At 39.2% G+C, this 14,543-nt stretch overlaps 2 protein-coding genes across 3 annotated transcripts; both read left to right on the top strand.

Annotated features, from left to right (window-relative positions):
- The first annotated feature begins 292 nt into the window (after positions 1 to 292).
- On the top strand, positions 293 to 3,665 carry LOC148153160 (uncharacterized). Its single transcript, XM_088002191.1, has one exon. It carries the CDS (start codon positions 303 to 305, stop codon positions 2,745 to 2,747), a length of 2,445 nt encoding a protein of 814 aa, XP_087858317.1. The 5' UTR covers positions 293 to 302; the 3' UTR covers positions 2,748 to 3,665.
- Positions 3,666 to 10,896: 7,231 nt separating this feature from the next.
- On the top strand, positions 10,897 to 13,878 carry LOC106912008 (uncharacterized). 2 transcript variants are annotated; one of them, XR_015761823.1, is made up of 4 exons: positions 10,897 to 12,174; positions 12,243 to 12,337; positions 12,528 to 12,584; positions 12,985 to 13,878. XR_015761823.1 is itself a non-coding variant. In XM_088002081.1 (4 exons), the coding sequence occupies exons 1-4, from the start codon at positions 12,146 to 12,148 to the stop codon at positions 13,076 to 13,078; spliced, it is 318 nt and encodes a 105-aa protein (XP_087858207.1). In that variant the 5' UTR covers positions 10,899 to 12,145; the 3' UTR covers positions 13,079 to 13,878. The 2 variants fall into 2 exon arrangements, 1 of the variants encoding a protein (XP_087858207.1); XM_088002081.1 differs by having other exon boundaries at positions 10,899 to 12,174; positions 12,243 to 12,380.
- Positions 13,879 to 14,543: the final 665 nt, after the last annotated feature.

Raw genomic sequence — 14,543 nt, 5'->3', positions numbered from 1 at the left:
AACACCGGTAAAATCTTTAAAACGTTAAAAGAGGAGCCATCTTAGCATGATTTCCTGAAGGCGGAGCTTCAGATAAGCTGGAGTTTTTAAAAAGAGAGAGGAACAATGTAAAGGTATTAAATCAGGTAGTTATTTTTTAAAGTCATATTTGATATATACAATATTTTTCATAATAACTGAAGGTAACAGTTACTTGATTGTGCTATAAAATTACACTATTTGGCTGGAAAACTCATACGACTGCCCCTTTAATGTCAGGTGTTTCTGTCTCTTTAAATGATTGAAGCTGCTTCTAGAGGAGGATGTCTACACTCATCACCATGGCAACATCATCACAGGCAAACGACTCTGCAGATGAAAAACTATCTGTTGCTCTGCTGAACATCAATGGTCTGAGAAACAAAACTCATGAAGTTCAACACATTATCGCTCCTGATGAGCTGCATGTTGTGGCTCTGTGTGAAACTAGACTGGACCCTTCAGTCAAAGACAGTAAAGTTTATATTCCAGGGTTCAGGATGTGGAGGAGAGACAGGACACATAAAAGTGGAGGTGGAGTCGCTCTGTATGTTCAGGATCATATTGAAATTAAACCAAGATCAGATCTGATGAAAACTGAAGTTGAGATCATTTGGGTTGAGATGAAGCTTCCTGAAGGTCGACCAGTTTTACTGGGATGTTGCTACAGAGGTCCAAGAGCTAAAGCTGGATATTTGGATCAAATCCATGTGACGATGACTCGGGTGTCAGGAGAGGATAAAGACGTTTTCCTGATGGGCGACTTTAACATTGACTGGTTCTCAAATGACTCTAAGAAGAAAAAAACTGTTGATGTTATATCAAGACTGGGTTGGACTCAGATTGTTAAAGAAGCTACCAGGGTGACTGTAGATTCAGAAAAGTGCATTGATCACATTTATACAAATATCCCAGATCGTTGCTCAGAACCAAAATCCTCTGTAACAGACTGCAGCGACCACAACCTCATTACTGTCACTGTCAGCAGAAACATTCCTAAAAGGACCAGACGGTCAAACCAGTTTGACAAAAACACATTTAATAAAGACATACAGGAAGTTCAGTGGACTGGTGTGCATGAAGAGTCCAATCCTCAGAAAGCTCTGGACACGTTTACTGAGACTTTCCTCTCAGTAGCAGATAAACATGCTCCATTAGAGAGTCGAGACATTTATGATCCACTGAAGCTGGATAAGCAGATGAAGCCTTTAATATCTGAAAGAGATGAAGAAAAAAAGAAAATGATAAAAAGGAATCACATGACAGATGAGGACCGAAACTCTTCAGCAGAAGAAAATGAACCAGAACAGGAAGATCATCCTGAGAATACAGTTAAACACAAACAAAAGAAAGTTACGGACCATAAGGACCAGATCAGTAAAAAACAAAAAGATCGTTACAAGCAGCAACTTAAGGAAACTAAAACTGATCCTAAACAGTTATTAAAGGTATTGGAAGAGTATTTAGGAAAAAGTTTGCCTTTTTGTGTGATTAACATCACACAGGATGGAGCCATAGCCTCACAGACAGAACAGATGGATAACCTCCACCGAACCAACACAGATCTGGAGTCTGTCATTAAAGGTTTTCATGTCCAACCACAAAATGGAGGAACAGATGAATTTACTACAGATCTAGAATCTGTCTTTGAATATTCTCAGATCCAACAGATCATGAAAAGTAGTTCAGGTGAATTTAACTTTGGAACAATTGATGTTAAAACAGTGAAGGGATTGTTGTTGCATCTCTGTGATCATGTGACTCGTGGAATAGATGAAACTGAGGCTGAACTGATGAAACTCGCAGCTGATCACATCTCTGCTCCCATTGGTCACATCCTGAACAGATGCATCGATGATGAAAAGTTTCCTGATGAGCTGAAAAAAATAAAAACTTTCCCATTTTCAGGAAACGACTATATTTATTCCAGACCCGACCGCAGGAATGACAGTGTCCACATCATGTTAGGTTATATATTTGATTTAATTCTCTACCTGCAGGCCAGACAGTTCCTTACTGCGAATAATCTGGTCCCTTCATTAACACCTCGAGATGAAATGAAGGAAACAGAAACTGCTTGGCTCACAGCGAGTGAAGCAAACCGAACAGTTGGAGCTGTGTTCCTGGACTTCAGCTCTGCTTTTAACACCATCAGTCATGAGACACTGATGGATAAACTGAGAACTTCTGGTTTCTCAGATTCGGCTCTTAAGCTGATAGGAAACTTTCTTTCCTACCATGAAGGTTCCTCTGGTCTGCCTAGAGGAAGCTACCTGGCTGAACTCCTCTTCATCGTCTTCATCAGCGATATGAAGGCAGACTTAACCAAACCTGCTGTTATCTGTAACAGTTACATGATGATCTATGCACACGGAGACTCTCTGACATTAAAGTCAGACTTATATCATGAGATGATTTCTGTGTGTGGATGGGCCAAACCGTTCAACATTACATTTGATGAAACCAGACCAGAACTAATCAAACCTAGAATGATGCCAGACATTTTTCAGATCCTTGACTCTCTGTCTCGTTGCCATGGAGATAAATTAAACTGGATCAGAGCCTTAAAGGACATAGTGCAGCAATGCAGTGTTTGGCACAATCATAAGATCAGAGAAACTCTAGAAGAATATTTTGGTAAGAGATGTCTTGATTCTGTTCCTGCCAAAGTTATGAAGGATGTAATAAACTCTCTGCGGCTCTCTAGACCAGATCTCAGAGGATTTTAAGGATCTGATGGATCTGAAAGTTTCGTTTCTCTCCAGCTTGTTTATTAGTGAGGCAAAAATGATGGTCAAGACAGACAAAACACCTGAAGTTTACTTCTATAAAAGGTGCAAAAAACAACTGGAACCAATTTGATGATAAATGCTGAGAATGAAAAAAGGAAACTAGAGTCAAGTTTACATTTTTAGATGTTCTAAACAAACAGAAAAACTCCTGGGATTCACTTCACTGCAAATTAAAACAATTTAACTCAGAGAAATTATGATCCAGAAAATTTAAACTGCATTTGTTTCCCTGTTGACTGTAGAAACTGACAACAAACTAAAATCTCTCCTTTGTATGTTGTTCTCCAGTGTTGTTTTAAACCTTCATTATTTTAAAATTTATGTTCATTTTTTCCTTTTTATTTAACAGAAATAACCCAAAACATTTTCTATAAAGATGAATCATGGTTTTGGTTTGTAAATCACATATATTAATGAAAATGTGAGTAAAATATTGTTAAACGTCTGATTTTAGATTGATTATATTTAGAGCAGATATATTCATGTTTTTGAATGAACTGCCTCTTAATATAATTTATTTTCTATATTATTATGGATCTGTAATTATGTGTGAACAGAACTGATTATGTTGTAATTTTGCTCATTTTAATCTTTTGTTTTAGACTAAATCAAACATATTTTGCCATATTTACTTTCTGATTTTGTTTATTCTATATTTTATTGTAATATTCCATGATATCAGTCATTTTGATGAGTTCAACATGAATTTAGCAGTTTTTCTTTGTAAAATTGTTTCAGTTTTTATTCCAGTCCAGTTTGTTGTGTTCCTGATGTTCCAACCTTCACCACCAGGTGTCACTGTGGGACAGAGAAATTAAAGTTCAGCTGAGAAGCTCAATAAAAGGTTAAAGGTCGCTCTGATTCTGTCTGGTTTTTCTACCTTGTAACTCCACAGAGTCCTGCTCTGATTGGCTGATTATTGATCTGCTGAATCCGACTGAACTGGATCAGAACCGGATCAGAACCTGGTTCATTTCCTCAGACATGATTTTAGAAAGAACTGAATTCATTTTTACTGCTAAACAGAATAAATGTTGATTAACATTGATACCCAGGAGGCCCACAGCATCACTCTGCCACCACCGTGTCTAAATGATGTTCTGGTGCTGAAATGCTGGGTTTGTTCTGGTCCATGTTATTACAATAAACTTTCCTAAAAGGTTTTGTCTCTTCAGTCCACAGAGTATTTTAATTCTTTTGGGTCAGCAGTGGTTCTGGTCTTGGATCTCTCCTTTGGAAGCCATTTTAATTCACTCTGTCTTCCTTATTGATGACCTCTGACCTCTGCTTCAGATGTTGTTCAGGACCTCCTGGATGAGCCGTTAGTGAGTCAGCTCTAGGGAAGGTTCTCCACTGCTCCCCATGTGGGTCGTGGTTCTGAACGGTTCTGTAGTTCTTTCCCAGAGAGCCGTTTCTAGTCCACATCAGGACAGGAAGTTCCGTTTTTGAGTATTTCATAAATTTGTCTTTACTGTACAAAACGTTTATTTAGACACATTTCTTCACTTCTCCAAAATAAAAGATAAAACTCTCTAAAATATTTCTGCAGGTTTTAAACCAGCTGCTCAGCTGTGGTGGAAATAATCATAAAGCTCAAATTAAAACATGACGAGTCCAGAACTCCTGTCCAGAGTTTAATGACTCTTAGTTTTAATCCAGGTTGGTATTTCTGATAATTCTTCACACTTTTATAGTTTTAACTCTGAGATCATCTGCAGGCTGATGATTGGATCATCTCAGGTACGTCAGCTGGTCACATGACCTGGGTGTGTCAGCCCGCTTATTTATGTCGTTGTTTGGCAACTGATCCTCTAGACGCCTTGGACCAGGTGAGTGAATAAACATTTAATATGAATTAAATATTAGAATCATGTAGATCAGTGTCATGTTGTCCAGTTTATATATTAGACCAGAAGAAGCTGCTGACCTGAACATCTTTTCTGTTTAGACTCTAAAATCTGTTAAATTTTAAATCAAAGCTGTAAGTGTAGATGGTTCAGGTTGGATATGAACTAAATTATCTGGTAAATGTGTGAAATCGTCACAGTCAGATATTAAAACTTCATGTTGAGGAAACTTGTTGAAGCGTTTAGGAGCCGGGCTGCCGTCACTCCAACACATCAGTTCAGACTCTTTAAACATTCAGTTTGTGATAAAGTTAATAATTCTGTATGTTATGGAAAAATATAAAAACTCTGACTATTTCTATCATGAATATGTTGGGAGTCTCAGCAGTAAAGGAGTCCGACTGTTAAACAGGTTTTTCAGGTCTAATGAGTTTAAATCAGTTTTTGTTCTTCTGCCTGATTTATTTTTATTCCAGCTGAATAAAAATGTTTTCAAATTCTGGATTAAATTAAACAGATTTAAACTTGGTTTTGAACATTTAAATGATTTCACTTTAACTTTATTATTTAAGATTTTAATTTTTGTATTTTGTGTTTTTAATGAATAGAGCTGAAGACGAGGAGAAATCTTCATCACCATCATCATCATGGCTGAGTCAAAACCCACATTTGGTTCTTATGATAATTTAGCTGTAGGTCTGTTAAACATAAACAGCCTTAAAAACAAAGTGGAGCATGTTAAAAATATAGTTAAACAACATGATCTGCACATTTTGGCTCTTTGTGAGACCAAACTAGGTCCTGAAGTTAATGAGGAAATTCAGATAGAAGGTTACCGGTTGTTGAGGAAAGACCGAAATCAACATGGTGGTGGAGTCGCTCTCTACGTCTCAGATCACATTAAAACCAAATTAAGGAAAGACGTGATGCCTTCTGGTGTTGAGGTTGTTTGGATTAAGATGTTTTTGCCTGATGGTGAATCTCTGTTAGTGGGATGCTGCTACAGACCGAAGGAAAGTGATCGAGTTGATCTAAATTTGATCTGTGAGATGATGAGACCGGCATCAAGAGAAGAGAAACACATTTTAATGATGGGAGATTTTAACATCGACTGGTTTAATGACACTGTAATTAAAAGACAAATGTGCTCTGAGTCACATGAATGTGGTTTGACTCAGATCGTAAACCTCCCCAGCAGAGAGATAAACACAGTGAGGGGATTCACATCAAGATGTATCGATCACATCTATACCAACATCCCAGGGCTGAGCTTGGAGTTAAAATCTGAGCCGAATGATTACAGTGATCATAACCTGATCACTGTCACATTCAATAAGGAGATACCTACAGAGTTCATCAAGTTGGGATGTTAGAGGTTTAGACCCAGCATCTAAACTGGATCAACATCAGACAAAAAAGATCCCAAGATAATTTTCCATGTCAGTTCAACAACAATAAGTAAATGTGTTGATTGATATGGAAATATTCCATAAACAATTTGATGCATTGACAGAAAAAATTTACACAAAAATATTACCTAAAAAAGTTGAAAAAATATCTACAGAAAAAAGCTCATAGTGGCTGATGACAAACGTGATCAGATCAAAAAGTAAGATTAGCACTACTTTAACATATTTTTACTCAGTGTAATAGGAAAACAGAAATAGATGCAAATTAGGCCATTTTAATAAAGCACAGGATACAAAAAGGAGACAAACCCTCTGAAGTCAGTGAAGGTATACCTGTTATGCAGTGGCACAAAAAGTGGGCATGCAACGCATAGGGGCGCTGCGCCAGAGGGGGCGTCAAAACCCCGTCTGGAGGGGAGGGGTGTTTGTAGAGCGAGAATATGTTTTCTACGCTCCTTCGCCCTGACGTACCTTCCTTCGTGTGTGTGTGTGTGTGTGTGTGTGTGGGGGGGCGTCAATTTATGTTTTCGCATCCAGGGTTGCAACCATATGTAGTTGTAACTGTTAGATATTTTTTGGTATTATCATTTTGTTATTACTTTAGTTCATATTCAGTCTAATGTTAAGATTTTTAGTTTTAAGTGTTCTCTTCCTTATGTGTGTATAAACTGACCTGGAGGTTACGACTGTCTGTTTATCTTCATGTGAGACAGTTAACTCTGTGTTTCCCAGACCTTAAATTCTTCTTGTGTTAGTTTGACCTAGAGTTGAACTGGGCTCAGATCGTAGATCAGATATCACACCTGGAACGGAGTTGCTGGTTTGTTTAGGTTAGAAGTTTTACGACCTTTGTTGTTCTTCCTGACTGCCCCTTTTGGCTGTTCTGCTTTGACAATAAAACAGGGGCTCACGCGGAAGCAGATCAGAATTCTCTGTGAACGGCCTGGAGAGGCGGTGGCGGAGATTTCTCCTTTTGCAAAAGTTTGGCTTTAAAATTCATCTACGTTGTCTGTGGTTCTTTATTAGGTTCGAGAAAAATACCCAACATTAATTGGTGCCGTGACCCGGATCTCTCCCCCCCGCTGACAGGCAGAGGAAGACGCGCTGAATCCGTGCACGGCCAGAGTCAACTGGACCTGGAAAGAAAGACCCAGGAAGCAAAATTCTTCGCTGGGCCAGCGACACATGTCCGACTTTGTCTGCCAGCGGCGGAGTGACGAGATCCGACTGGACAACCCGAAAACTACAGAAACGTAGGTGAATTTTTAAAATGGCTATTTTAAAGGTTTGAGTCCTTGTCAAACGGCGTTTTGACTAAAGTCCAAAAGGGTAGGGGTCCCGGTTGACAGAGTTTCAACTAAAGGCAAAAGGAAAGGCTCTTGGAGAGCCTCCTTACTTAGAGGACACCTCTTAAGGGTAAGTCCTCACGTAGATAGGAAACTTAATATTACTGTTCTGTTATTGTTGTGCTGATATTGCTGTTTGCTTGCTGCTTTGATGTGTGTGTGTGCGTGAAAGAGTGATTGGAGGTTTAAATACTGTTCAGTATTTTACCTCATATAAAACAGTGGGGTTAAACAGCAAACCTCTTGTGGATGCAAAAGGCAAGATTCTCCCACTCGAAAGAGTTGAAGCGGAGAATACCACAACAAGGTATTTTAATTGCTGGCCTACTGAAAAGATCTCCAGTTCATAGGACTCCCTAGGAGTCAACGAACCTGGACTAAATTTAAATAAATAAAAATTTTCGAAGCTAAAAATTGATCAATGACAAACAATTGTTGGAATTTTGGAGAGTAGTGAAGAAAGAAAAACAGGAATAATAAAAAAAGCTAAACAGGAGGATGAACTAAGGTGTGCTAAATTATGGTTAAAAGCAGCCATAGATCGGAAAGAACAAATTAAAAAGGTTAAAGACAAAAAATTCGTAGAAGCAAAAAACCTATTTGTTAGACCGAAAGATAATAAAATCATTCTAAGCACACGGAGTGCTGTAACGGTGCAGGGAGTGCAAGCTCCTGCAGCTGCTCCTCCCCCCGCCGCTGCAGCAGCTCCGTCTGCCCCAGTCCCAGCAGCACGACTGTACCTCTCATTAGAGGAAGGTGCACAAAACTTATATGTTTTCGCACCCTGGACCTTGAAAAAGGCCAGAAAGGCTGTAGAAGGAATAACGCCTGTAACAGAAGAACCCGATAAGTGGATAGAAGACATGACTGGATTAATCCATTCATATAGACTAAATGGGGTAGAAGCAGGAGAAGCAGCCATACCCTCATTAGGAAAAGATTGGGTAGAAGTAAGAGGAAATTATACAGGGAAAATAACTAATAATAATATTTTAGCTCCAATTCCATACCCTCCAGGAGCTAACCCTGCTCTCTCTGATGATTTTAAGACAATGAAACCCGTTGTGTGAGAGAGTTAGAACAAATTTCCGTAAAAAGGCAAATTATAGTCATCTGTCAGGGATTAAACAAAAAGTTGGAGAGGACGTAGACGACTTTCGTCTATGATTTGAGAAGGAGTTCACAGTTCACAGTGGGATCACTTATGATGAAGGACTAGAAAGTGTATATCAACAACAACTAAAAAAACGCTTTAATGTCTAGTTTCCGCCCTGAAATTGAGGGCTGGATTATAAAACACCTGGTTGAATATGATGCTGCCTCAGTCCCACAGCTGATGACGTGGGCACGTCATGCAGAAAAAGTAGTCAAAAAACCAAAAAACAGGATCAGATGTTTTTCATCTGGAGGATTTTGGAGAAATGGATACCTCTGTTGTTTTCCGCGGCCCTCAAGAGGCCGGGGGAGAAACAGAGGCAAAGGAGGTCACTTTAGGCAGCGACCCCTAAGTCATAAACCAAAGGACAACGATGTCTGTTGGACTTGTGGCAACACTGGCCACTGGTCAAGAAACTGCCCTTCAAAGAATGCTGCACGGGGCAACAAGAGGAATGGTGGAGTGAGGGGACCACAAACAGAAGAAATACACAGCATGATCAGACTCTACCACACCCCAAAAAGACAAACCACCAGACTAAATTGATGAAATGGTGGACATAAGTTCAGTTTGTTACACGTTAAGGCAAAATAATATTTAATGTTACTAAAAATTAGGTTTAAGCCTCACAAGTCAGAAATAATTACTTTTAGGAAATACTGGTGTTTGTTTTGTTTGTTTGTTTTGTTGTTTTTTATCATTCCTACACTTTCAAAGAAAAATCAGTTGGGAGACGTCTCACTGAAATAAAAGACTTGGGAACAACTTCCTTGTATGCTAAAAGTGAAAATTATGACTTTCCTGAAGAAGGAGAAGCTGAAAAATAAAATTAAATAATAAAATTCTCCCCAGAGAACAGTGTTTAATATATTGTGTCGTAATCAGATTATAACACCAACTTGGTGAAATGATCCTTTGGCTGTATAACTGGAGGGGTCAGAGGTCAGAGTAAGGTACCGACCTGGACATTATCCAGCCTCTTGACTCTCTTAGGCCTTTTTGAGAGGAGGGCTGCCCGCTGACCTCACAGTCTGCAGCACTAAGATCGACAAATTTAGAGAAATCCATTGTTCTCTGGTGAGACGTGACTCAGATGAAGTTAACATAAACTTACATTCTACATTTTAAAAGTTAATATTGTACAGGATAAAAGAGACTACAACTTTTAACATGTTTCATGTTTATATGTGTTTGAATAAGGAAAGGATTTATGAGTTCTTAAAAAGTTGGGTAATAAGTGGCTAAACACTATACGATCACAAGAGAAAAGTTATATGGAAAATGTTTGTAAAAAGAAAAAAGACACAGAAAGACGAACAAAAAGAAGTGAGACAGTGGAGAAATGCGAGATAAGTTATACACACACCGCTGTGATAAAGAATGTGCTCACTAATCCTGTTTGCATATAGGAATAATCTACCCAGAAAAGAACATTTTAAAGGTTTTTAGGTACAATGTTAGATACAATCGTCCATTTTGTACCCGTTAACTCAGTCCTTAACAGAAGGACCAGTGATCCTCTTAGGGCCCACGGGCCATAGGTTGGGAAACCATGAAGAAAAAATTATAATCATTAAAAGTTAAACAAAAAAACTGATAGAGCTATGCAACTAAATTACACCAATTAAAAAAATGTATTAGAGATTCTAAGCTAATAATGATTTTCAAATGTTTTATTTACTAGTTTGGAACTAAATTAAACATCTCTACGTGTTGAAAATAATTGATATTGCAGTGTTGAAATATTATGAAATATTTCGTTGAATTTAACTGAAAAATTTAATTTAGAGTTTAACAAAGAAAAACCAAAATATAACCCTGCAATTAAAATACGTGTCTGCTAAAATATCTTCTATAAACCTATGAGTTCACCTGCATTAACTACTAATCCTCCCAAAGACTTTATAAAAGCTTAAGTGATTGTGACACATGGGCAATGCCATGTGTAAAAAGGGGGGAAAAGGGAAAATGGTGAGGTAGTACTATAACTACATACTATATAACTACTAAATTCTTACATAAAAATTTTTTTTGTTATGAACTTTTGAGTTAACAAATACTGTTAGATGATGATTGATGCTTTTTCTAAATGGGTTGAAATAGTTCCAGCAAAGCATGCAGATGCTTTGATGGTAGCTAAGGCTATCTGCAAAACTATATCCCAACACACGGTATTCCACAGAATGTTTAGATTTAGAGAAGCTCTATATGAGCATCACCCCGACAGCTGATGGTCTAACACCTTCTGAAATAATTCATGGGAGAGCTTACAGATTGCCTCTGTTTGCTCCAGACATACAAAAAGCTGATGAAGACATTAGCAGATTATATGATCAGGATCCTGAAACAGAAAGAGGTGTTAAATGCAAATTTACTGCCGTCTGATTCTCTTCCCTCGCAGGAAGAGCAAGGTGACTGGGTCTACATAAAGGTCATCAAACGAAAGAATTGGACGAGTCCACGGTGGGAAGGACCGTTCCAAGTGCTGATGACCACACCAACAGGTGTAAAGATTGCTGAAAGACCCAGCTGGATACATCTCAGTCACTGTAAGCTGCAGAGAGTGTTAAACCCCTAAAAGTCGGAGTAGAGAGGAAGGAGAGCTCTTCTGAGAGCTTCCGGGGTACAAAGGGGAGTTACTTTATAGTAGTAGCTCGTCTCAAACCCGGTGAAGAAACGCTAAGATTCTCACTCCTTTAGTTTGGGGGTTCTGACATCTCTGTACGCCCAGCAGCAATGGGGACTCCATATGCCAGATGGATCTTCTACTGCGCTGTGACTGCAGCATGTCTGATGTTTGGAGGAGGAAGTGGCGGAGATTTCTCCTTTTGCAAAAGTTTGGCTTTAAAATTCATCTACGTTGTCTGTGGTTCTTTATTAGGTTCGAGAAAAATACCCAACAGTAACCCTGCTGTTATGTCTCCCGGCTGGAAAACGACCATTTACCTGCGGGGTCCCGTGCCGTTATTGTCGTGTAAATATCCTGGATTGGTGGGATATTGGAGGACCTGGGGTGCCGTTACAGCGAGCAACATGATCTTCAACGCGACGGGCAACGGCAACGCGTATTCTGTTGAAAGGAACGCCTGAAGTTCCCAGCAACATGATCTTCAAGGCGATGGGCAATGGGCAACGGCAACGCGTATTCTGTTGAAAGGAACGCCTGGCAATGTCATCAACGGGCAACGGCTACACAGCTTTGTACACCTTATTCATATCTCAATAAAATCTTCTTTTAAAACATTCTTGGACTGAATGAGTATTTATTAAAGTGTGTACTACCTGTGCAGACTAACCCTGGAGGACGCAGCAGTCTTAGGAGCTCTCCAGTCTGGAACAGCTTCATGTCTTCATGTCATTCTGTCTCCCACCAGTTGCACTGGGGTCAGGGGTCATCCTGGGACAGAGCTGGTCTAACAACTTCCTCTCTGTTGTAGATCAGCTTCTGCTCCAACAAAAGAGATGATTGATCTTGTTTGTCTTTAAAGGAATCCAGTGAGCAGGAGAAATGAGCGGTTAATGGAAAGGTAAACCTATTTGTTGAAGGAGAACCCAGTTGTGAGAGAAGGATCTCAGGATGCAGAGAGTCCAGACTTCCAGGAGGATGTGAGTAGAGCCACATGAGACGGGTTCTGATAAATGAGCTTTTGGTTAGAGTTTCTCTGGTTCTACAGGAGGTCTACAGGTAGACGGGCAGGTGAGCGGACGGTAAAGACTGGACAGCCTGGGACAGGAGAGATGCCTTCAGTGGAGCAGAGAACTGGGAACGGTGAGATCCTCCTGAGGAGCCCCAATGCTGTCCGAGGCAGCAGGTCACCTTTATGCATTTTGGGTTTTCTTCTGGTTCTGTAAGCTAAAAAATCACTGGTACTCATCTCAGCTCCAGTCTGGCTGAAACTCTGAACCTTTCAGTGAAACTTGTGAGTTCCTGAGTCTGACTGCTGATTCTCTTACTGCAGGAAGTTTCTGGCTGCATGGAGACGAGGAACGTTTTACCACCATGATGGATTCGCTGGGTGAGGAAGAAGATGGTGTGACGACATTTCATAAGGCAGAGAGTGAGACTAACCTGACTGTGGTGGCATGGGAAAGGTCACAGGTCAAGCTGCTATTAAACCATGAATCAGAGTGTTAAATAAACCAGGGAACCCAGGTGTGACCATTTTGCCCTGAAGGCCAAAGGTCAAGGCTGAAAACAAGCCCAATAGAGACAATTCATCCTTTGGATCACCAGATTAACTAGATTAACTAGACTAACTACTGCCAGAAATGTCATGACTGTACTAGTGATGTTTTTGAATCTGAAGAGTAAAATAAAAAATAAAGCATAGATTAGAGGGAATGTCAGGATTTTTATACATAAATTTAGATAAATCTAAAACATTCACAGTAATAAACCATAACTCTTGTTTTTAGGAAGCATCATGTCATGATGACTCAACCTGATGGAGACACTCAACTTGTTTCTCCACCTTCAGAAAACCAGAGAAGAAGAAAAGGAACAAACTGAACAGTGAATCCATCATTCTCTCTGTTTTAGTCGATTTCTACCTGAAATGGCTCTCCATAGTTACATAAACTCAATGTTTCTCTGATATTAACCAATGTTTTGTCTTAATTATACCTCTACATACAAGTATATATTTTATTTTTGGATATTGTGTTGATCTACATGTAGTCATGTCTTCACTTATCGATCAACATATTGATTGATTAGTCTCAGTTCATCTCCACTGACTGAACTCTGACTGTTACTGGTGAAACCTGAAGTAACTGGTCTACAGGTCGGGGTGTGTTCGCTTTGGGCCGACAGGCAGACGCTGGAACCGGGTCAGGACTGTAGGGGAGTTTTTCCTGTCAAATCAGCCGGCAGGTTTTTTCGACCCGACCCAAAGCAACATGTCCTAATAAAATGCAGACTTTTAATAAAACCAGCTGATTTTGTTCAGGTTTACTTGAACTCAGGCTGTGAGTTCAGTTTGTTACGGTTTGTGTGTCATGTCATCTGTAATTTAATTAAGATGATATTTCTAATTCCTCTGGGAGATAATAAACCAGGATTGTGTTTGGAAACTTTCACAAAGCCTGAAAGTTTCCAGAATATTCTCCTGATCCAACCAACTTCTGGATCCTGAAGAGTTTCACATCCAGCAACATATTAATACTTCTGGTTCTCAGTTCAGGGACAATATGATCTACACAACAACTGATGTCAGTAGAGGCTGCAAATGTCTGATTCTTTACTGATTTACTGTTTAACTTTGTGATAAACTGTTTGTGGAAATAAAATCCCGGAAGGCTGAAAACTTACCAAGCATCTGTCTGATCCGAGTTAAATGTAAAATAATTACTGCACATTTAACCCAAGACCAAATTAAATATTTCCATCTTATTAAACAGAAAATTCAGAATTAATATTATGGTAAATGTTTAATTTCAGCTTTATTGCTGCAACCATCACATATAAGAAGTGATGATTATTGATGAGTTAGTTTTAATAAAGCTTCATGAAAACCTAAAGAGGTTCAACAATCATGTTTGTTGGCTCCAGTGGCCTTTATTTGAAAGTAGTTCAACAGGAAGGAGGGTAATGAGAGAGGAGAGGGAGAAGACATGCGGTAAATGTTACCAGGCCAGGAATCGAACCAGCGACCACTAACACGAGAAACAAGGCCTCAATACTTGGGTTGGGCTTTACCCTTTCACCACCACAGCACCCCATGTTTTCCTTTTTAATAGAATAGAATAACCTTCATTGCTCCATATATCCTGATGCACCAGAATATGACAGGAAAGTCAAATCATGTAGAAATACAGAAAGACAAGAAATAAAAACGAATAACATACTGATCAGAAGGAAACATGTTAAAACATGTACAATGTGTCTGTGCATCAAACGATGACTACTTATAACAAATGTAAAAATGTGAACAACAGCAGGATGTAAACCGTGATGGTTGTAACGTATGGGGTTC

This window comes from Poecilia mexicana, unplaced genomic scaffold (genome assembly GCF_051168715.1).
Source record: "Poecilia mexicana isolate PSO_F unplaced genomic scaffold, ASM5116871v1 scaffold_21, whole genome shotgun sequence".
NCBI classification, from domain to species: domain Eukaryota; kingdom Metazoa; phylum Chordata; class Actinopteri; order Cyprinodontiformes; family Poeciliidae; genus Poecilia; species Poecilia mexicana.
This window is presented reverse-complemented; position numbering and strand designations above follow the sequence as displayed.

What these genes read in the sequence shown, in the direction of transcription:
- LOC148153160 (XM_088002191.1), top strand. Translation starts at nt 303, where the DNA reads ATGTCTACACTCATCACCATGGCAACATCATCACAGGCAAACGACTCT.
- LOC106912008 (XM_088002081.1), top strand. Translation starts at nt 12,146, where the DNA reads ATGCAGAGAGTCCAGACTTCCAGGAGGAT. An exon ending in AATGCTGTCCGAGGCAGCAG is followed by an intron (nt 12,381 to 12,527) that starts GTCACCTTTATG and finishes CTCTTACTGCAG; the next exon opens with GAAGTTTCTGGCTGCATGGA. An exon ending in CACCATGATGGATTCGCTGG is followed by an intron (nt 12,585 to 12,984) that starts GTGAGGAAGAAG and finishes TCTTGTTTTTAG; the next exon opens with GAAGCATCATGTCATGATGA.